Source organism: Rhinatrema bivittatum, chromosome 2 (genome assembly GCF_901001135.1).
Source record: "Rhinatrema bivittatum chromosome 2, aRhiBiv1.1, whole genome shotgun sequence".
Classification (NCBI taxonomy): domain Eukaryota; kingdom Metazoa; phylum Chordata; class Amphibia; order Gymnophiona; family Rhinatrematidae; genus Rhinatrema; species Rhinatrema bivittatum.
Genome location: NC_042616.1, coordinates 486,955,867 through 486,980,294, shown reverse-complemented (window position 1 = coordinate 486,980,294; position 24,428 = coordinate 486,955,867). Strand labels below are relative to the sequence as shown.

Below are 24,428 nucleotides of genomic sequence, written 5' to 3'. Positions count from 1 at the left end.
CTGCACATCATGTCTGTTAACATATAAAGTATTGGTGATCTCTGAGTGAGAAGGGAGAGAAGTACTGCTACCTGAACGGACTTTGCAGGCATTCGATGCGAAAGAATTATGCACATTAAGCATAGCTCTGAACCAAGGAAGAGCAGGTAACAAATCTGTTGGTTTCAAGTTTGGATACGATTAGACATGGGTCTCACTTTGGCCAAAGATATGTCTTAATTTTACTGGATATTACTGCGGCCTCCAATACCTTAAATCATGAAATTCTTCACCGGCTGAGAGATTGTTGGTTAGCAGGCAAGCGTTTAAACTAGTTTTTGTCTTATCTTTCTGACCATTGATAACAAATCTGTATTGCATCCCCAGCATCATCATGGCACGCTAGTAACACCAGGGTCCCCCAGGGACCGGCACTTTTGTCCACTCTTTAATATTTACATGGCCCAGATTTGCAGGCTGTTACCTGGATTGTGGGCAGGTGACGTTTTTCCAGCTGTGTCTTTGTGGCCAGCCCTTTTCCAATTGGTCTCAATATGTCTGTCAGCGGTAAAACAATGGCTTTTTCATAACCAGCTAGTATTAAATGTTGAGAAGATTGAGGTGATGGTCCTGGAAAGGGTCCTAGTGACTAAGAATTCAAACTTATTCACTTTTGAGAGTCTTTGGATCCCTTCTGAGTTGCAAGTGAAAAGCCTTTTGGAGTTATTCCAGATCCAAGTTTGAAATTGTGGCCACGGTTAAATGCTGTTGCAAAGGCCAGGTTTTTCAATTTGTGGATTTTGCATCGTTTAAGGCCATGGCTAGAATTTCAGGAATTTCAGTTGATTTTGCAGGCTATGCTATTCTTGGGCCTCAGTTATATCTAGGTATACAGCAGTCTACACTGATCACTTCAGGTTAGTCAGAACACAGCTGCTCGTGTTTTAACATAGAGATGAAGGCACATAGCATGCCAGACTTGGGTTGCCTGTGGGCTGGAGGATTAAATACAAAATAGGTATATTAATACATAAACTCTTGGGGAGGATTGAATCCACATGGATAAATGTTATCCTCCAGATTTACAACCCACCATGTACTTTATGATCATCCCAGTCTGGCGTACTTGATATTCCTCCACTAAAAGTGGAGGAATATCTCTGTTGCTGGCCCAATCTTTTAGAACAGTCTCCCAGAATATTTACAGCTAACTACCTGTACTAAAACCTTCAGGAAACTGTTGAAAACACACGTTTGTCGGCCTTTCCGGTTGAGGCATTTGGGTCTTAAAATAACTACCTGATCAGTGAATAAGTATGGTATGGCTTGTCTTGAAAAGATGTTCTGATTTGTCTCTGCTGTAGAAAACATTACGTAAAGGCATGCAGACTCCTTGTCTTATATTTGTTCGTTTATTTTTTTGATTTTATGATTGTGTTGTTGATACCTGCCTTGGTCTTTGCCTAGTATGGGATATACATTATTTTAAAATAAATAAATAGGAGATCTGGGCATGGGAGGGAAAAGAAAGAACAATGGATAGAATAGAAGGAAAGAGGACCAGCTATTGGATGGACATAAAGGAAGAAAGGACCTGTAATGGGGAGAGAGAGAGGAAAAGAAGAAAGCTGGGGATGGGGGGATGAGAGAGAGAAGATCTCAAATTTGTGAGTGAGTGAAGCCTGGGAGATAATGAAGGAGAAACATAATGAAGAATGGAAGAGAAGAGAGTGTAGGAGAAATGAGGGAAGGGAAGACCATCAAGGAAAGAGCAGAATGACTGAATGAAGAGAAATATTAAAACATCCACTCTGAAGGTATGAGGCAAAGGAGAAGGAAACCAAAGAAAGGAACAGAGGGGACCAGTGACTGAAAAAAATGGCACACTGAGCCAGAAGATATACACACAGTTCCAAGTTTCTGACCTGGAAGTGTCTTCCACATAGAATTTACGCTGGACATAATTACCCTAACAGAGGCTTTTGTATTGGGCCTTAAAATATTTTGTGGTAAAACTTAAAGAATGTGTTAAGTATATTCTGCGAGGAGACTACTACAGATTTCCAAGAGGACAGTCCTTCAGACTCGCTGTACAGGGACAAGTGTCCCAGATTCGCCCACCAGAAACCTAGTAACCTTAAATGGTCATTTTAAAAACGTATATTCCACCCTCTATACCAGGGGTCGGGAACCCATGGCTCGCGAGCCAGATATGGCTCTTTTGAGGGCTGCATCTGGCTCGCAGACAAGTGTCGCCATACTTCGCGGTTCCCCGCTGACCCAGCTGCTCCCCGGTCCTCCGCCGCCCGGGCTTAAAATGCTGTCAGCCCGGGCGGAACGCGGCAGGACAGCTGGAGTCAGCGGCACCGGCGTGCTCTCTTCTCCCCCCCCCCCCCCCCCCCCCCCCCCCGCGGCCCGGAAGAGGAAGTGGAGAGCATCGGGTGCCTGCGCGGGAAGAAGAGACCACACTAGCGTGGTCTCTTCCGCGCAGGCACCCGATGCTCACCACTTCCTCTTCCGGGCCACGGGGGGGAGGAGAAGAGAGCACGCCGACTGGAGTCATCCGGGTGCCTGCGCGGGAGTCATCGGGTGTCAGCCGGGTGCCAGCGCTGGAGTCATCGGGTGCCTGCGCGGGTCTTTCCGCGCAGGCACCCGATGCTCTCCACTTCCTCTTCCGGGCCGCGGGAAGAAGAGAGCACGCCGGTGCTCTCTTCTTCCCGCGGCCCGGAAGAGGAAGTGGAGAGCATCGGGTGCCTGCGCAGGAAGACCCGCGCAGGCACGCTAGTGTCCGACGGGAAGAAGACTGCAGCGCGGCTCGGAGGAAAATGAAAATCTTCAACCGCGGCCGATGGGACTCCGCCTTCGCCTCCGCGAGGGCTGAAAATGAAGGAGGTTAGCGTTGGGAGGTGGCTGCTGCTGCCGCGAGTTCCCGGGGGGGGGGGAAGGGGGAGAGAGAGAGTGAATGAATGAGCGAGCAAGCATGTGTGTTTGAGATCCTGTGTGTGTGAGTGAGAGATTGCATGTATGTGAATGATTGAGAGCCTGTATATGTGAAAGAGAGTATGTCTGTGATTGAGATCCTGCCTGTGAGAGAGAGAGCATGAATGTAAGTTTACCATTGGGAACCTGTATGTGTAAGTTTGTAATTGAAAACCTGTTTGTTTGAAAGAGTATGTGTGTATGATTGAGATCCTTTGTGTGTGAGAGAGATCATGTGTATGTATGATTAAGAGCCTGTGTGTATAAGTAAGAGAGAGATCATGTGTGTCTGTGTCTGATTGACAGCTGGTTTAGGTGATGGAGCATGTGAGTATGTGATTGAGAGCCTGTGTTTAAATGAGAGAGAGAGACCATGTGTGTCTGTGTGATTGAGAGCTGATTTAGGTGAGGGAGCATGTGAGTATGTGATTGAGAGCCTGTGTTTAAATGAGAGAGAGAGACCATGTGTGTATGTGTGTGATTGAGAGCTGATTTAGGTGAGGGAGCATGTGAGTATGTGATTGAGAGCCTGTGTGTAAATGAGAGAAAGAGAGGACATGTTTGTAAGCATGTGAATGAGAGTCTGTGTGTGAGAGAAAAAGACAGCATGTATTTATGTGATTGAAAGCCTGTGTGTGTGTAAGCGTGAAAAGATAGACAGCATGTGTGTAAATGTGTAATTAAGAGCCTATATAAGTGAGAGAGAAAAAACATTTGTATATGTGAGTGACTGAGAGCATGTGTGTATAGGTGTGTCATTGAGAGCCAGTGTGAGAGAGAGCGCTGGTATGTGACTGAGAGAGGAGAAAGTTCCAAGCAAACCACCCCACCTCCTGCTAATTCAGAACAATCTCAGGACACCTGGATATCAAACGTTCCCAGGTATGCAGAGCAAAAAAATTTTTGTATCCTTATTATTTTTCATTACTGGATCTTTGTGTCTGCTATTTTGAAATATTTTGTTGGTATCTGGAAATGTTTTATATGAGTTTTTAATTATTGGATATTCCACTCATCAGCTGTTTCAAAATATGTTCTTTTTGTTAGTACAGTTTTACTGCTGATGATTTTATATTTCTTGATTTGTTTTATAAGGATGTGTGATGTTTCTTTTTTCCTTTGTTACACTGCATACAGAGACTCTGGCTTGTTGCAGTTTCCAATTCAGTTTTTGTCTGCATGCTTCTTGTTATGCGTTTTGTTCTCTTTATTCTATGTTAGATGAGGGACAGCACGTGATTCAGGTGAGGTTTTCTGCTGGCGTGTAGTTTCTGTGTAGGACTCTATAGCAGCCTGACTTGGTCCGTTTTCCTAATAGGAGATGTATTGGTGTCTTAAGGCCTGGTGTAATATTTTCAGAGACTTATTGTACTTTAAAAGTGTGATCTTACATAAAATGCACACATTTACTTGTATTTAGTTTTAAACATATTGTATGGCTCTCATGGAATTACATTTTAAAATATGTGGCGTTTATGGCTCTCTCAGCCAAAAAGGTTCCTGACCCCTGCCTTACAGTATAAGGGGTAATAATAGCGCATCAAAAACGCACTGCTAAACGGTGCATTCGGCCGAGTGCACCATTCTGTATCGGCCTGTGTGTGAGCCCTTACTGGCTAACCAGCTGAGTAAGTTCTAATCCTGCCCCATGTTTCACTCAGTGTCCTTTGAGGATCCAGTCTGCTCAGGTCTCTTTCTCTGCCTAATTGCTGTTACTTGGGTGGCCGAAATCGGTGTGCTCATCTATTAGAAACAGGATGCTGGGCTGGTTGGATCCTGGTCAAATCCAGCATGGCATTTGTTCGTATGACTGCACAGGAATAAATTACTTTGTCTCATTTTGAAAAAATTATAGTGAATTCACTTCATTCACTCTAAAAAAAAAAAAAACAAAAAACAAAAAAAAACTATTTACCTTCTCAAATATTAAAACTAGGGGACACTCCATGAAACTATCAGCAGATTTAAAACAAGTACTTTTTCAGTCCGCGCACAATCAAACTCTGGAATTCTTTGCTGGAGGACATGATCGGGGTGACTATCATAGCGGGGGTTAAAAGAAGTTTGGACAAGCTCCTCAGGAAAAGTCTAACACGTTATTAGCCAGGTAGACTAACCGTACATTTACCCATTCCACCTGTCTATTTTCTCAGACTGTACAAAGTATGTAACATTTTTCCTCAATTTACAATGCGCATGCTCATTTTCAAAATTATTTTGCACAGTGATATATTCTCATTCCTTTTATCTCTGAGTCACATCAAACAAAATTTATAATAAAAGTAAACCTTGTATTCTTCTGGATAGATTAACTCGTTCATAAATGATGGCTTGGGTTTATAGATTTATTTTTTTTTGTTTCATTGTCTGTAGATTTTTTGTGTTTTATAAACTGTATGTTTTCATATGATCCACTGTGATCAGAGGATCAAGCAGAATATGATTTTTTAAAAATAAACACTGAATCCCTGTCCTTGGGATGGGCTGCTTTTTGTATTTTTATTTTTTCCATGCATCATCCATCATCCACGGAATCATAGATCCGGGATTCAAGCCTTAATTTTTCTTCCCCTATTAAGTGGCAATCAGTCCATCCCACAGTCTGCTCTTATTTAATAGTCTCAGACCTAAACTAGCAAAAGAAGTTCACCAAGACTCTGTGTGTGCAAGTTCCCCCGTCTCCTTTGCAGCTTAGAGAAATAATTGGAAGCTGCAGTTGGTCTAGGTCTTTTCTTCACCCTTTGACTCAACGTGTGGTAACCTGTCAGGCCCCTGTGTTGGTTATCTCTTATCTCCTAAGCATATACATACCCTCTCCAGTGCAACCTTTTTCCTGACAACTTTGCAATTCCTTCCTTCTCATTCTTTTACTCTGGCTCTCTCTCTCTCTCTCTCATATGTCATTTTTCTGTCACGCACTGCTCTTCACCCTCCTGCTAGCCATGCCTCTCATTCTGATGCTTGTGGCCAATGTCCTGCCTTTGGAGTGGACCCAGCTTACCACAACTCTCTCTTGCTTTTCATGCAACTATTTCATGATTTAGTTTACCACATTAGGATCTACCCCTAGACTGATCAGTTTCTTTCCCCTAGTTTTCCTTGCATCTTCTCTATTGTCACCGGTTTCCTCTCCCTTGACCCATACCACTATGTATTCTTGATTTTATTGATTCTTAACTGTATGCTAAAAATAATTGTGATTGCTCAACCCACCTCCTTTTTTTGGCATCTAAATTGACATTTAAGAATCTACAAAGAAATGGACGTCTAAGATCTCATTGAATGATCGCTTGGGTTGGTTCTGGCCTCATTCCCCTTTTAGCATTCGCTGTGTGAATGCAGTTCCATCATAGTTGATCAGTGAGACCGCAGGGTTTTAAAGGAAAAAATGTAGTTTGTCTTATTTTTAACCTCTCCCAGTAGTTTCTTTTATAAGGCATCATGGTCAAATAGTTAAAAGGGATACCATTGATTGCCTCTTAGATAAAAAATAATAATAATAATAAAAAATGGGATATGGTGGATTCTGTACTGCAGAAAATGCTGAGGAAGAATAGGAATATTCTTTTGATGCTGCTGCTGTAGCTTTATTGACACAATCTGTATTTGGGCTTGCCAAGAGCATCTCTTCTTGCTTGCTTTGCCATTTAAATCTGCTGCCAAAAGTTTTTGGGAGCTAATCAAATTGAGTACTTAGTAAACTTTCATTTGCAATTCTGTTATTTAAGTGAACTTGAGTTCTCTTAAAAGCTGTCTATCATCACATTCATTCTCTTAACTACAAGGGGGTTACCCATCCACCAAAGAACATTGCATCGAATGTTCTGATGTATAATGATGCTATTCCAAATTTTATGGTGCAGCCATTTGCTTAGTTTTCAATTTACAATGTGCAGGTAGTGAAGGGTTTATCACTGATTCTGCATCATCCTCCTCTGCCTCCAGGCATTAAACCTCCTGTCATTGTGGCATGCCATGTGTAATGTAATCTCTAATCTATGACTTTGACCTAAGAATGTCTGTTCGGCAGCATCCCAGGTTCAAGTGCCAAAACAGTGTATTTGCTCATACTGAATAAAGATACCTCATTTCCATGACCATATCAGATCTACCTTTGTTTAATCAACAGAATATATAGCAACCTCTTGAGATTTTCGAGAAGTGAAGAAAATAAAATCAGCCTTTGTAAGTGTTTAAACTGTATTAGAAAGAAAATTCCAATAACTATTCATAAACCTCATGTCCATCACAGTCAAGAACTTTTTTTTATATTTCACTGCATAAGAGCAGATCTCAGGTGGTGGTGTCTTCATTGTAAATGTGCACCTGTCAAGCAGTTACTAGAAATGGTCAGCGTGATAAGCATTCCATATTATTGATTCCTTTCTCAAGCTGAACTGAAAAAAGTGTCTTGAGGGCCAGGCATAGTATGCAACAAACATGGTATTTGTTTTACATAATCTTTGGGGAGGTTTCTTCACTGTACTGGATACATTGTTGATGGAAGGTGCAGTAAACTTTACCAGCATTCTTTTTTCTGTAGACTCACCTTTTGTCATAGTGGCTAACGCCATGTCAGTTCTTGGAACTGTTCAGTATTGACCATGAAATGACGCAATGCATGTCCCGTTTCTCACTTTTGTCATCGCTGTGCTTCTGTTACCGTTGACATCAATGAACCGTCAGCAGAACAGTCTATAAATACCTGAGAACAGACATTGCCGTTTTATTATACTTGAGTGTGTGCATTTTAAAAATCTTTTTAATGAATTTAACAGCAAAACAAGATGAACAAGTACCAACAGGAGGAGATAAAAAACAGAGTATATGTTTGATAGCTGCTTGTATATTTAGAGTATTGCTATGGTTTGTTTTTTTTTTAATAGGTTGGGTTCCTTGTGATAAACAATATATAATGGACCCAAGAGAGAGAGGAAAGAGGATGGTGATGTACATTAGCTAGAACATAAGGAGAGCTAAGCCAAAAATCAAGTTCAGTTATTTTCCAGGGCAATTTAAAGTTTTATATTAAAGATTTATTTATCTGTGTGACTGAATCCTGAATCTAAAATTTTGCATTTGATAACTCATTTGTCAAAAGGTATTTTGAGCAATAAAAACTTGTAGGTCCCTACATAGCTGTATAATCCCTTTTCTGTGGTCTCTTACCTTCATTCATCACATTCTATAATCTCTACTGTGACACACCAAATTATACATTGATAAATTAGAATTGCACCAAAGACCTGATATTGAAGATATACACTTGTTAGCAAAATCAGCTTGATCAAGAACATTTCTTAGAAAGAAAAGCACAAAAATAGAATTGTGGTGTCCTCACATAACTTGCCAAACAAAAAAAAAATCAAACGTTCAAGACTACCAAATATTAAGGTGCCTTAATTTCACATTTTTTTTTCTCAAATGAAATGAGAAAATCATTTTGGATATTAGAGTTGTTAACTTTAACTGTGAGTGAAGGCCTTTAGTTTAAAGTGGCATTAAATTCAGAAATGCAAGACATTGATCCTACTGTGCTTTAAAAGTCAGATCCATGCTAAAATCAACTGATGAATAAGACTTCCAAGGGTCATCCTTTTCTGGTTGATAAAGGTTTTCTCCCAGCGCATTAATGATGTATTTTTTTGTATGAATTTATTTCAGGAATAGAGCTTTGTCCTCCTGGGTACAGATTCATGATCACAATGGTGGCAAGCTTCATTGCAATGGCAGGGCAGTTCCTCATGCCGGGCTTGGCTGCTCTCTGCAGGGACTGGCAGATTCTCCAGGCAATCATCATCTGTCCTTTCATCCTAATGTTACCTTACTGGTGGTACGTATGACCTGCTAGTCTGTTCCGCTGTTGTTGCTTATTGTAACCTGAGATGAGTTGGCAAAACAAAAACCTGCTGCAGCTGTCTTGTTGGTGGAGCAAGCATATGTGCCATGTGCAAATTAAAAATATATTTATTTACTAGCATTGACTTTGAAGTCATGTTTTCAAAAACTAGAGCTGGTACAGCAGTCATGTATAAAAAGAAAAAATAATTTAAATTTTATTAGAAAGATACAACTTTCAATACAGACAGTTCGATCGTCGGCAAATATAAACAAAAATATTGTTCGTCAGTCCCCTATTACTAGCAATGGTAACATGGAATAGACTAAGTTTTTGGGTTCTTATGGCCTGGATTGGCCACTGTTGGAAACAGGATGCTGGGCTTGCTGGACCCTTGGTCTGACCCAGTATGGCATGTTCTTATGTACCCATTCCTAAACCCCATCCCAATGTATTCCCCCAACATACAAAAACATTAAAAATATAAAATGAGAAGTTAGCAGGCAATGACAATTTCTCAAATGCAATGAGGAAATAATAAAGGTGAAGACCTTAAGAACAGCAAAGACAAAAACAAATAGACAATTAGAAAGTTAGGAGATGTGATTCTGCACCCATAGTAAAGAAGGTCCCTAAATACCTTCACATTTTTCCATGATATCAGTTCTTCAATAATGGAATGGGTTTTGTCCATCGTCTGCCAGGGGTACCTATTGGGTGTCTCACAAAATTTCTCCTCCCTCTTAATGGCCACAGTGGTTGAGCCCTAACCACCAGGGCAAAGAGGGCAGATATTATAATCCAGGTACTTCCTGATTCCAAAGAAAACAGGAGGACTGTGTCCCATCCTAGACCTGAGGTCCTTTAACTTTTTTTTGTTTTGTTTTTTTTTAGAAACTTGTTCAAGATGACTTCCCTGGGAACCTTGATTTCCCCCCCCCCCCCCTTTTTTTTTGCAAAAAAAAGGGATTGGCTATGCTCCCTCGACCTAAATGACACACAGACCCATATCGAGATCTTCCCTGGTCACAGGAAGTATCTCTGATTTGTGGTTGGGGAAACAGCACTTCCAGTACCGGGTGTTGCCGTTAGGGCTTGTTTCTGCCCCACGAGTCTTCACAAAATATCTGGCCGTGGTGGCGGTGCACCTCCGCAGACTGGGAGTGCATGTTTTCCTGTATCTGGACGATTGGCTTGTCAAGAGCATGTCTCAGGCAGGGGTGGAGTCACTAGGGTTCATTCTCAACTAACCAAAGTCCCATCTCAGTCCATCACCCAAATTGGACTTTTATCAGAGCCCTGCTAGACAAGGCTCAAGTCAGGGCCTTTCTGCCGTGCCAGAGGGCTGTTTCTCTGGCGAGCATTGCGACAGAGCCAGCAGATATCAGCTTGGAACATGTTGAGGCTATTGGGTCATATGGCCGCAATCGTCCATGTCACTCCCTTGGCACGCTTACACATGTGCAGAGCCCAATGTACCCAGAGGTCACAGTGGCTCCAAGCCACTCAGAGCCTCCAGGATTGCATCAGAGTTACCCCGTCTCTTCAAGACTTTTGTCCTGGTGGCGGGTTCTCTCCAATCTGGAGCAGGGGATTTCCTTTCGAAGTCTCCCTACTCAAATTGTGCTAATCAAGGATGCATCTACGCTGGGGTGGGAAGCTCATTTTGATGGGCTCGGCACCCAGGAACTATGGTCCGCTCAGGAACGTTCTTGTCAGATAAACATCCTAGAGCTTCGGGTGATCAGGTATGCACTATGAGCTTTAGAGATTGGCTGTCCAACAAAATTGTCTGATCCAGTCCAACAACCAAGTAGCCATGTGGTATGTCAACAAGCAGGGAGGCATGGAATCATACCTTCTGTGTCAGGAAGCAATCCAGATGTGGTCCTGGACCCTGGCCCATGGGAGGGCCATATACCTGGCTGGAACGGAGAACGTGATAGCAGACAGGGTGAGTCGAGCCTTCAGACCCCATGAGCTGTCCCCGGACTAGGGGGTAGCGAATCGGATTTTCTGGTCTCTTGTGCGTGCGCTGCCAGTCACACCCCTCCCCACACCCCCAGTTAGCCTACCACTCACATACACACACAGGCAGGCTCCCATTTGGGAGCAAAAGGGGAAGCCAGTTCTGCTGCCGCTCCTTGTGTGCCTGCTCGCAATATTCAAAACTTGTGGGGCTACCACTCCTGTATGCTGATCTCGCGATGCATGAGATCAGCACAGAGCACTTACTAGCTGCATGTGTTTTGAATGCCGCAAGGTTGGCATACATGGGAGGAGCAGGAGAATGGGTGCCTTCTGCTGAAGGTTTTTTTTTCTTTGATCGCCAGCTTCACTATTTTGATGGCTTTCAGACTTGTTCAAAATAGATTTTGGCATCTGAGCTAGAGTTTACCACCTATCTGACCAAAAGGGGGTACCTATCTCTCTTCCTCTTCTATCCCAGTCTTTCTTCTTTCCATTTCAATGATCTTCTATCCTCTTATCAAGTTGGCTAGTCATAGCCCTGACTATGGTGGTGACAGCACATTGTGAAGAAGTGTGTGCTGGGGACTAATCTAATGCATGATTCCACTCCTTCCTGACTTCCATACAGGAGGTGAGGCCTGGCAGCACAGGCTAGCTTACTCCTTGGCAAGTGCTCCTTTACAACCTGCGACCACTGCAGTTAGGATCAATTGACTTCATAGCAATAGGCCAGTGAAAAGGCATCACGGACTTTGTTGGCAACACTGCTACCTACTGTATCGCATTTTGCATACATTTTAATTCTGTAATACTTTGAAGGCCATGTTGGCACATGGGATTTGTGTGATATGAAAGTAGAGAGCCTCTTTCGAAGAGGAGATCCTATAATACCAGGCCATCGATAACTGCAGTGGCAGGACACTCACTAATTTTGTTCCTTTTCTCCATAGCATTTTTCCAGAATCTTTGAGGTGGCTGATGGCCACACAGCAATTTGAGGCATCTAAGAAGCAGATTCTTCATCTCGTTTCCAAAAATAAGATGGGCACGGAATGTGACATAACGGGATTGATGCCTGGTGAGCCCTTACATCCCTTTTACTTACATATAGTTCAGTATGTATCTGCCTGCCAGTCATCATTTGATTGTTTGCTTCTAGCCTGGACCTTGTCCCTGGCTGTAGGACATATGCTTATGAGTCATTTTAATAGTAAACACAGCAACTTCTGAAAATTACTCAATCATTTAATTTGCTTGTGGTACAAAGTACAGTAACATTGCAATCAGTAGCTATCAGGGAAGTTAGAGTAGTGATACATTCGGGATATATTAGTTCATTTGTTTTATTGTGATTTATTTCCTTGCTACATAGACCATGATAGGAACACTAGGTTATTTGATGTCTAGTGGCTGTCATATTTAAAATCTATTCTTCTGTCAATTTAGGGTCAATTTTCAATGGGGGGTTTAGGCTAACTTTTGGAATTAATCTCCTAAATTGACCCATTTGAAAATTTACTAGAGCTGAGTGACTATTTATGTGCCTAGCTTCATTAGGAACCTAAATTTAGGGGGCCAAAAGAGTGAGGGGGGGGGGGGTTTACAGGGGAAGAGTTAGGATAAGGAAACAAAGTTAGAAGCTTAGCACAGATTTTCAGAACTAGGGGCCTAATTTAAGGGCCTAAATCTAGGCAAATGAATAGCAGGCCAAAATTTAGGGGCCTGAATTTGTGACTTTTCAGCTGAAAACATAAGCACCTAAATTTGGCTGTAAATACGTCCCTAAATTTAGGAGTTCAGCTTTCTTTGAATACCTGCCCCATTCTGTTTCAGGTAGTCCCTTAGGTAATGGCGATTACTTTATCTTATTTATTTGTTTGTTTTTCTATACCGATGTTCATCGGACACATCACACCGGTTTATGTAATCATGAGAAATAAAACATTTCTACAGTTGGTACTGTAAATCTGACAGTGTTAAATATTTTTTGTGCTACAGAGTTGCTTCACAGAGAGAAGAAAATTTCCTGTAAAGCCAGCAAAACAAAAAAAAAAATCCTTAGTTATGATCTGAGCCAGTTTTGTTTTCTAGCTTTTAGCCTATTGGGTTGAACTGCTATGTGATAATTCTTAAAAAATTGGTAAGTAATGGGAATGTGCTTTCTTTTTTAATGACCTAGGCAATGTCAACAACATAGTCAGAGATTAATAAGTAATCTAATCTTCATTTAGTATCATGTGATCTAGCATAATGTGTAAAATCCTTCATTCTTGGATTTAATGTCCTCCATATATCCATGAGATGGAAGTTATTACAAAGAAAATCAATCCCTTTGTTTTCCCCACAGGTTTAATTGTACTAGCCAATTATTTATCAAGCAAAGAGTCTATAATTCAATTTAAGTCCCCTTCCAAAACTATCATAGGGGATCCAATGAGATAATTTGAGCAGAAACTGTAGTAAACAAAGAACGAACATATTGATTTGGTGCATAAGTGAAAGTTAATATGGTATTTTTCCCAAATAATTTTCCTAAAATAATTACAAATCTACCTTTCATGTCTTTGATAAATGTTTTTCATTTGAAATTCCATAGCTTTAAGCATTACAATAGCAGCTCCACCACTCTTTGGTACTGCAAAAACTTGTGCCACCCTTTTCCTTTTCAACTTGCTATTCTCTCTTTTTATCATAAGGGTTTCTTGTAAAAACGCAACCTATTTAGGTGTGAAAGAACTTTTTATCTCTTGATTGGAGTATGCCTTACAGACCCATGTGGTCTTGGACAGTGTCCTCGTGAAAATATGGGAAACTCCGTATTCAAGCTCCACAGTCGCCTACAAGCTGAAGCATAAATTCAGAATGCAGAAATCTTTGGGATGTGGAATAGTACAACTTCCCCATGATTCTGTTGTGCCATGAAAAAAAAACCAATCCAGCTACATTCCAAGTAGCACATTTAATTTGTGTCCCCATCCAAAACATCAGACACACAAAAAGAACAGTATTTCAAGTAAACCTGGAAGACTGCTGTTCCCAGGTCGAGCAGCAGTCTCCATGGACTTTTATCTCTGTTAAACCGTTTAATGTATTTGCACCCAAAACATGAGTGCCCTCCCTACTTCATTACTTGATTATCCCTTCTCATCCTAATGCAAAAACCCAATCAAACACAGAAACAAAACTAAGCAAATGCCCTTCAAAATGGAATTGCCCTCTAAAATGAGCAATAGTGCAGAAAAAGAAGTGTTCAGCTGCCACCCTCCATCAAGTCAAGATTCTCATTCATTCCAACATGTTGCTATGTTTAATTCTAAATAGTCCCTTGAGGATATCTTTGTCACTCAAGATCTTCAAAATTACATTGCAATGATTCAATGTCAAACCAAAGTGGCTGAAGTCAACCTCTCAACTTGCATTGAACAATATTTCTTTCAATCAATCAGTGCTGGACTCGTGTTTAGCTGCAGTAAAAGTGTTGAGAAAACATGATTTGTATGGTGTGTATTACCGCAGAAACCAAATAGAAAACATTAATATTCCAGCTCCAATTCATCCAGAAATGTTAAGTCCCATTGCATATTCCAGAATTAGCATTGTGAGTTCAGATTAACTGAACTTTATCCACAAATTCCTCCATAATGCTGATTACATTGAGGTCGATATTCAAAATACATTTAGAAGAATAACTGAAAAGTTATCTCTCTAAATGGCAAAAAGGTGATATTCAATGCCATATGCAGTTACATTCTAGCTGCATAAAACGCGGGTGGGCGGGAGGCGTTTCCAAGAGAAGCAGAGTTAGCTGCATAAGTTATGCAACTAATTTTGATATTCAAAGTTAGTCGCTTAACTTGCGTGGCTAACTCTGGTCGGACCATAGGGCTGTCCTAAAGTTAGCCGGTTATACATAACCAGCTAACTTTAAGATAGATGAGTATATTCAGTGCTGCGCCCTGTCAGTCGAATATACCCTGCCAAGCCAAACAGCAGCTGAAAATGGACCTCATTGAATCTTGTACCAACATCAGAATTTGAACAGTCATACACTCCCATTTTGGACTTACCTAAGGAAAACAGTTGCCTCTGCAATATCAAAAGATTTTAAAGTATCTTTGTACCAAACTCTGTTTAGTTGGGTATTGTAATGCAAATTTAACATTCATTTTTACCAGATCTGAATACACTGGCACAAAACATTTACATACCTGATTAGAAAAGTCCTAAAAGATCATTACCTTTTGATTTTGTTGAATATTTTTCTTTTTGCGATAGACTTCCATAATAATGGCTTTTGGGGCATAATTCTGCAGCTTAGCAATGATATCTTGTGACCTTGATTTCACTGCAGCTTTTGCTCTCAGCTGGTATGCGCTCTCTCAAGCATTTCTCAGGTGAATAATTTTCGCCATCTCCTCTCTACGACTTAGAGGAAGCAATCCGACACCGTCTCTGAACAGCATACGGATCCTTCAATACCATAATGTGAACATTAGCTGCTTCCATAGGAGCACAGCATATGGCTTGTTATGGGCAAGCACTATTAGAAAGGATGTCCATGAAAACTATCCGACCCAACTTGTGTAGGTGACAACTTGTTTGGGGAGGAATTAAGGGAAACTGCATCCCAAATCAAGAAGTAGAATGTGGCAGTTCACTGTCCACACCAGAAGACCCACATCTTTCTGCTAGAAGACCATATATGTCTTACAAACATCCTCACTATCCGAGGAGACCATATAGATCTTACCACCAATCATGCTTGCCTTCTCAACAAACACAGCAGCAGCAGTCTCAGCTGGCTCCAGCTAGAGGACATCCTAGGGAGCGCTGCCAACAAAACCACAACAGCAGCCAGCAAAATCTGAGTAAAGTTTTTGATCAACAGAAAAGCATCATCCATCCAACTAGTGGGGGGAAAAATTCAACAATTTCTAACATTGTGGAATCAAATATCAAAAGTTCAATGGGTTTTGTAGATAGTTCAATATAGTTAGTCTTAATTTCCAAATCCAGCCTGTAACCCCACACCCTCTTGACCCTGCACATCTATCGCTTCTGCAATAGATGAACTCTTCTACTTGAAAGATATAAGGAGAACGAGGGGTCATGATATGAAACTCCAGGGAGGAAAACTTGAATGTCAGGAAATAGTTCTTCATAGAGAGAGTGGTGGACGCCTTGAATGCCTTTCCGGAGGAGATGGTGAAGAAGAAGTAGATAGTGAGGACTTCAAGAGGGTATGGGATAAACTCTGTGGATCCCTAAGAGCTAAATCTAAGTATCATGGGGCTTAGCAGTAACAATAGTAAAAAAGACAGTGAAGGACTTCAAAAAGCATGGGATAGATTCTGTTATTGATTTTCAAGTATAACATGAGTGTTCATGGTTAGGAGTTTATTGCATATATATGTGTATGTGTGTGTATATATATATGATTACAATAGTGGTGTTTCCGTGGGCTCCCCAGTTGTGAAGGCACTGAGCACAGAGCCTGAGAGAGAGCGGAGGGAGTTAAAAATAATAATATAATAATAATAAACTGAGAAATGACATGGTGCTAGTAGCTTCTTTTGTCACAGTGAGAAGCAACATTGATTTAAAATTCAGAGCTGGTGCAATAGCAAAATAAAGCAACATGAAGACAGAAAAGATCTGGGAAGAGAAAGGAGCTAGTAAGAAAATGAGGAGCCAGAAATATGAAGATAAATGCAGAGCTGCTACAACTAGAGAGGTAGATCTTAAAAAAAGTACGCGCGCCCGGCGCAAACAAAAGTACGCTGGATTTAATAAGATACGTGCGTATCTTATAAAAGCCGGGGTTGGTGTGTGCAAGGCTGCGCAAAATCGGCAGCCTGCGCTCGCCGAGCAGCCTGCCTCCGTTCCCTCTGAGGCCGCTCCGAAATCGGAGCGGCCTCGGAGGGAACTTTCCTTCCGCGTCCCCCCACCTTCCCCTCCCTTTCCCTATCTAACCCACCCCCCAGCCCTACCTAAATCCCTCCCCCTACCTTTGTTGGGCAAGTTATGCCTGCTTGAGGCAGGCGTAACTTGCGCGCCGCCTCTGCATCCCCCGGCATAGGCCGCAATGCCAGGGGACTCGGGACCACCCTCCCGGCCCACCCCCAAACCGTCACCACGTCCCCGGACCCACCCCGGACCGCCCCCTGACCCCGGACACGCTCCCGGATACACCCCCAGCCTACTGACACGCCCCCCGGACACACTCCCTCCCACCCTTTATATGAATCCCTGGGACTTTCGCATGTCCTGGGGCTTTGCGCGCGCCAGCGGCCGATGCAAGTGCCCTGCGCGCGTAAATCCAGCAGGATTTACGCGCGCAGGGCTTTTAAAATCTACCCCAGAGTATGCACCTGTTTCTTGTATAGCGAGTTTGGTTACCACTGCCATGATGATGGCAGTCTGTTGTCCAGTTGCTTTGGAAGAAAATAGAGACCTTGGTTTTCCAGTTTTTATTTTATTTTTCTAAGGAATTTATCAGTGTTTGTTTATTATAGCAAATAAAAATGGGAGAAAAATCAGTGTGAAAACGACAAATTTTTCTTCAGTGATTTTCTCCCATTTTTACTACAGAAACGAGCCTTGTCCACTGCTGGACCTTATCAATGGAATCTACTTCCCCCAGAACTTCGTCAGGAACAATGCCCTTTTTCCTTCAGAAAGAAACTGAAAACTTGGCTGTTCATTCAAGCCTTCCTTTGATGGGTCACTCCACAACTAGCGTAGACACTCACCCCTTATTTTCACAGTTCCCCCCCCCCCTTCCCCCTTCTCCTGGATCGTTCCTGCCAAAGTTCGATTTTACATAGCAGGCCATTGTCTAAGCTAGTATCATACGTCGATTGTTACGTTTCTCTTGTTAGAATTATGTTATGTTGAACTTATATCTTTCGCTCTTAATTCTCCCGTACTGTAAATCCCTGTTCATTTTAACTTTATCTTCTATTTAATTGGTTACCCCTGGTTACGCTGTAAACCGGTACGATAAGACCTTCGTCTTGAGCATCAATATATTAAAAGAATTTAAATAAATACTGTAATCAGTTGTCAATGTATCAAAATACAGTAACGGCTGCTAAGAAATCTTACATCTACACAAAGCTCTCTGCATCCTTCAAAAACCCACAAGAACTTTTTAATTCCATAAAATTATTTCACCCACCTCTACTCTTCAAGTTGCTACTACTTCTAACCCTGGGACAAATTTAGCAGAAACATTTACATGCTATTTTGTTAACAAGATTTACTTTATCCACAATACTTTTTCAAATACAGCAATTTCTGATACAGACAACCTATTTTGTGAAGGTGCGAGATGGGACAAGTTTGAAGAAGTGTCAAATTGAAATCATTCAAACAATCAGACTAAATTCATCCACAAGCCCCCTAAATCCTTGCTGTATTGCCTTAATTAAAATCATAAGAGAAGAACCTGCAGACTTCATTACAAAATTGGTAAACTCTTCTCTCTCATCGGATATCTTTCCAACAGCCCTGAAAAAAGCCTTCATCCGCCCCATTCTCAAAAAAACAGCTGCTGACCCAACTATTCTCTCAAACTACTGTCCTATCTCATCCCTCTCATATCTGTCAAAAATCACTGAAAATGTTTACTCCATCAGCTTTTCCTGTTTGTCGATTCTCGTTCAATTTTGGACCAGTATCAGTTTAGTTTTTGTAAATTCCAGAGCACTGAAATGTTACTTCCCTCTAGCTTTGACACTGTCTGTCGTGGGTTTGATTCTAAAGCACAATACTTACTTATCCTACTCAACATTATCTCAGCCTTTGACATTATTGATCATTCTATTCTTCTCTCTCAGCTTGTTTCTTTGGGGTTTGCTGGTACTGTTCTTTCTTGGTTCTCTTCCTACCTAACTGATCACACTCAGGTGATAATGTGTTCTGATTCTTCATTTTGGTCTCAGCTTTCCTCCAGTGTACCCAAGGCTCAGCACTTTCAGAAGCACTACAAATTGTATGTCGACATAAGAGTTTTCTTTCCTCTTAAATCTTCATGGGCACTTACTAAACAGTTTCTCTCTTTCTGTCCTCAATTCACAGTTGGCTCTACAATAATAAAATTTCTCTCAGTATCTGCAAAACTGAAGTCATGATCCTATCTCGTTTCTCAACTGTCTGTTTCCCCATGAAGTTAAGATTTAATGGCCAATCCATTCCCATGGCAACTGAAGTTTGCAACCTTGGTGTACTCATCGATTCACCCTTTTCCATGCAGCCCCATCTTAAATCTGTAACCCAATCCTCATTCAGAAAACTTCATCTACTACAGACTCTATTAGATCCCCATGACTTCTGCACAGTTCTTCAATCTCTCCTCTTCTCTGGTATGGATTACTGCAGTTCTCTACAGTGGTTTGCCTTCATATGCTATATGCCCTTTAAAAATGCTTCAGAACTCTGCTGCACTTCTTCTCACTAGTACCCCTTTCTGGGAGCATGTTACTGGCTGCCTGTTGCACAGTGTATATAGTATAAACTTGTAGTCACAATACACAATCTACTAAATAACATCTCCTCCCCTGGATCAAAGCTACTTTAAAGCTTTATGAGCAAACAAGGACCCTTAGATCCTTAAGGCTTCCTTGTCCTGTTACGCAAGCTTATCCATCTTGATGAAATCTGCGAGCGAGCCTTCTCAAACTCATGCCCTAACCTCTGGAACTCTTTGCCAGCAAATTAAAGATCAATCAAGGATTCAAAGCCATTTAAGAAAGCTCTTAAGACCCACCTCTTTCAGTTGACTTATAATGCTCGTTTGAGTCTTCTGTTTATAATAAAAAATAAGTTAAATTTTAAAGTTTGTATATCGTTTTGTGTAAATTCTATACACCTCCCTGAACCATAGATGGGGGGGTAACATATTTTAAATAAATATTTTCATGAGTGAGATTGCAGAGGGGACCGTAAAACATTTGTCTTTTTGCAGATGAAACTTATGTCTGCAACAGTGAATAAACTCCTTTGAGGTGTGATCTAGGAATGCTCAAATTGAGGTGTGATCTAGGAATGCTCAAGGCATGGTTCAGTTTTTGGCAGCTAAGTTTCAATGCAGTGCAGTCATGCATTTTGGGATGTGGAAATTCAGGGGAGCAGTTTGTGGCATTAGGGGATTAGGTGCTGATGTACACCAAGCAAGAGAGAGACTTGGGGTGATCATATGTGCTGATCTCAAGGTAGCAAAGCAATGCAAAGTTGTATTTGTTTTTTATAAAAAGTGTATATCCCGCACTCATCTAATATTCGAGGCAGGGTGCAACATTACACACACAAAATCTTACAAATACTAAAACAGATGATATCCACTATGCCAGGCTTAGCAATGATTCCAAAATTGTAATAATAAATTACCATGATAAACATACAACCCCAAAAAAGTCAATAAATCAGTACTGTGGCCATTACTGGACTCAATCCACTCCTCAAAAAAGTAAGTACAATAATCTAACTTCTAACAGGAACATATCAGTTATGATAAAATAAAAATGCTTACATTACAACCTCAGGGATATTAAATATACCGTGTATAATGAAAAAAAATATATAGTTGCCATATTAATTACTTAAATTGAAAGTCTGCTTGAATAAAAAAGCCTTCAGCATCTTTTTGAAGGACTGGATACAAGTCACAGTAAGCAGCCATTCAGGAAGTATTTTCCAAAATTAGTCCTGCAGCAAAAAAAGGCTCTGTCACACATCTCAAGGATGAGCAGACCATGGAGAGGACACCTCTAATAGGCTGCGTTGAGTGATCATAATGCTTGTGATGGATTATAAATGCGAAACATAGCACTGGTACAGAGAGATGAATTATTGTCAAAGACTTTATAGATCAGTATGGCTGTCTTATATTTAATTCTCCATTGGACTAGTAACCAATGGGAATGAACATAGAATAGGGGTGATATGCTTTCCAATGCTGGTCCTAGTGGCTGTAGCTAAAGGACTGCTGGGATGCATAAGGACAGACCTACCCAGTAGGGAAAAAAAAGGTGATAATGCTTCTGCACATCATCGGCAGAACTATATCTAACGCTGACAGCCATACCTCCAACAAGATATAGGCACAGTAGAGGTGGGCCAGAGAAGGACTACTACATGGTAAAGAGTCTGTCTCAACAGCGCTTTGTTGAGACTTAAGAACCTAAATATTCAAACACTTTGTGTGAGAGAGAGAGTGATGGAGGATATGATAGAGACATTCAAATATCTCTATTGTATAAAATACACAAGAAACAAACCTTTTCTACTGAAAAAAAAATTCTGGAACCAAGAGGTCATGATCTGAAACTCAAAAGGGTTAGACTCCGGAGTAATGTTTTAGAAATGTTTGACACAGAAGGGGGGTGGTGGATACCTGGAACAGCCTCCCAGTATATGTGGCGGTGGCAAGAACAGAGTCTGAATTCAAGAAGGCATTAGATAAGCAGGGAGGATCCTTAATTACAAAGAAATGAAAGGAAAGCTGGAGATCAGCTGTATTCAATGGCATTGAGAAAGAAGGCAAATTGGTCAGATTAGAGGGGTAATTATTTTCTATATTTTTTATTTTTACCCTGCAATTTCTCTTTTTTTTCCCTTAGACTTCCAGTTCAGTTGGACATGGCACTTTACCCCATGTTTTTATATCACCTCCCAACTTAGCCCAGCCATTGTCATGACAGTCCTTGAACAAAGACTAACTCCCTCTGCAAAGGGATAATGTGGACGTTTAGTCTGGCCACTATGTGTTACCATTGAGCGATGGCTGAGAATCCCTTTGTCAAGGGCTGTGTATATATAGTAACCATGTGTGCATATAGAATGTGTATGTGTAGCTGTTATACATAGACATATAGATACTGTATAAATGCATAGCTGGAGAGAGACAAAATAAAGTATCTAATATTTTTATACATTAATAGGCACAAAATGGCAGACAATGCAATGAGTTTATGAAATTTGCAAAGACATTTTATGTACTTGAATTGTTTGCTAATAAAAATGCAAGGAAACTTTGAAGAATAAAAGGAAATTGTGTGTTTGAGAATAGCTGTCTATCTTAGAGTTGTTGAAACCACTAATTATGGCATGCATAGTGTAGATTTTTTAATGCATTCCCGGTTGACATTTCTTTTTGGGTTTCTAGTACAGCTGTGTTGAGCATCTGTCATGGCTTTCAGCCACTCTGCTGCTGTCTTTTAATGTTTTGTGTAATCAGCTTGGCTGCTTCTATTTTTGGCTTTTAGAAAGTTTACAGTATTTCAGATTTACCTGTTGTGGAGATTTCATTTATTCTTGCCTTAATGAACTTGGAGGGAAATGCTTGGTAAAAGGTTTTAGAGCTCCATGTACCCTCTTTACAGTGGCAGGAACCTGTAGACATGGCTGAAGTTTTTACCTATGAGTGATATTTTAAAGTGGGCTTCAAGAGGCTATGTGTTTTTTTATTAATTCTTTTTGAAGATGCATTAGAAATGTATATACTTTTTGGGATATATATATTTTTTTTTTATTTTATACCCTACAGACATCCATGTGTGTAGGTACCTAGAATAATGATAGAACAGAAATGTCAAAAATTACTGGTTTTGGCTTGGCAGAAAAATTTCTAAAAAAAGGTTTTCAGCTGTACAACATAGTGGGACAACTTTTGATGACATGGGTGACAAACATCATAATTTAGTATTTTGTTTTTCTTTGAAAAGAAAAAAAAAAAAAGAATGCTTCATAGCTAGGCCCTGCTTTGTCCCTCTGTGTTAATATATGCTGCTGCAACAAGGCATTGAGTTTTGCGTCAGGACTGCCATAGTTCCTGTGCCTGAAACTGAGATTGGTAGCATAAACACTAGGCTGTTTTCTCTGTCAGAAACGGAGAGTAACGTCGGGGCCCCAGAGAAGAAAAGGTGGAAGAGAGACTGCAACGGAGTTAAAAGAAAACTTCAAAAGTGTGTTCCAGTACAGGGCAGGGCAGAAGCGTCAGAAGGGGCCATAGAGAAGAGGAATGAAGGGAGAGAGACTGCAATGAGAGATTTTTTTCTTGAGGGAAACCAAAGGCAGAGATGTCCAGAAGAAGTGAGAGACATCATGGGCAAAGGCAATGCAAAGAGGAGGGGATAGCGCAATCACACAAGGCATGTGCTACAAAGCAGGCAGAGCCATTGGAACAGGAAAGAGCAGTCATTGTACAGCGAGAAGGGGAAAGGCCTGACAGAATGGAAAGAATGTGACACTGGCTATAGAATGCAATGCTGGGGAAAAATTAAAGATATAGTGGCAGTGGGGTAGCTAGCAGTAAATGGGCCCCCATAACACCATGTGCAAGAGTACTAGACATCCTAGGTGAACCCTACAGCTTTGTGCACCCCCCTCCTCGACACGCACACAATTAAAAATTATGCATTGATAACAGATTTTACGTGAAAAAGGACATTCAAGGTACAGTCTTTAGGTCAAAATATTATTTTAACATGCTTATATTTACGTGCACTGCTATGGTGCAAACCAGAAAACCATGTGCAAAAGACACTTGAATCCATATGGCATTTGGCCTGTTGTGACATATGTTGGGTGTGGGCTTGGCCCTCAGAAAGCCACGAATAAACAATTACAATATAGTAAAACTCCCATAGCAAAACACACTTAACTGCCAGCTTTCAAATATGAACAGCCCTACCTTTCAAAAAGGCAACACTGCAAATGTTACACTAGGCCCTAAACAGCAGTACACCTATTTGGAAAATAGAAGAAACCAAACTGCTATAGATCCCTACATAGTAACTATACGCTAGCAGAATACCTCACCTTGGTCACACATTCATAACACAGAAAGACCCACACCAAATACAGAATAAAGAGACCATAAAGTACAAATAGAAACGTACATATAAAAACTGAACTGTAAACTCAAGCTAGATTGTGTATGCAATGCAACAATGAAAAAAGAGAAACATTACCATGCCTTGTTAAAAAATCAAACAATAAAATCAAGAAATATAAAACCAATCATATTAGTAAAACCATACTAATAAAAAAAAGAATACTTCAAAACAACTGAGTGAAATAAATCTAATAATTAAAACTCAAAACATTGAAAAAAAAAATTTCCAAACACCAATTCAATGGTATAAAACAGCAGACTCATCAAATAGCATGCAATATTTAAAACAAATAAGGATAAGCAAATCCCCACTTTCTATACCTAGGAACTTGATTTCCAGTCACCATAAGATTGAGGATTGGGCAGTGGGAGGGGGGACAGCGCAGTGGACAAAATCTCCTCTCTATCTCATATACACACACGTTCATGCTCTCTTGCACATACACACACACGCTCTCCCTCTCTCTCGCTCATACACACATTCTGTGTTTCTCAGGTCAGGCCTCTCTTCTTCTGGACACCAACGGGCTGAGCCATCAACAGCCGAAATCCAAGCCTCTGTCTTCTTCCAGCCATCAGCAGATTGAGGTCCGCTGATGGCCCAACTCCGGACCTCTCTTCTGGTGGGTTGGGATCTGCTGATGGCCCAGCATTTGGTCTCTCTTCTTCTTCAGGCTGCTGGTGGGTTGTTCTTTTTCTTTGCCACCCTGTACAGCCATAGGCAGCCTCCCCTCTCAGATGGTTCTGGCTCTTTGCTGGGCT

At 41.0% G+C, this 24,428-nt stretch overlaps 1 protein-coding gene across 1 annotated transcript in view; it reads left to right on the top strand.

Annotated features, from left to right (window-relative positions):
* SLC22A23 (solute carrier family 22 member 23) overlaps nt 1–24,428 on the top strand; it is a 344,725-nt gene that overhangs the window by 286,182 nt on the left and 34,115 nt on the right. The window contains exons 4-5 of the mRNA XM_029590553.1: nt 8,623–8,791; nt 11,719–11,846. Of these exons, the coding sequence (XP_029446413.1) occupies nt 8,623–8,791; nt 11,719–11,846 (297 nt within the window). The remainder of the gene's footprint in view (nt 1–8,622; nt 8,792–11,718; nt 11,847–24,428) is intronic.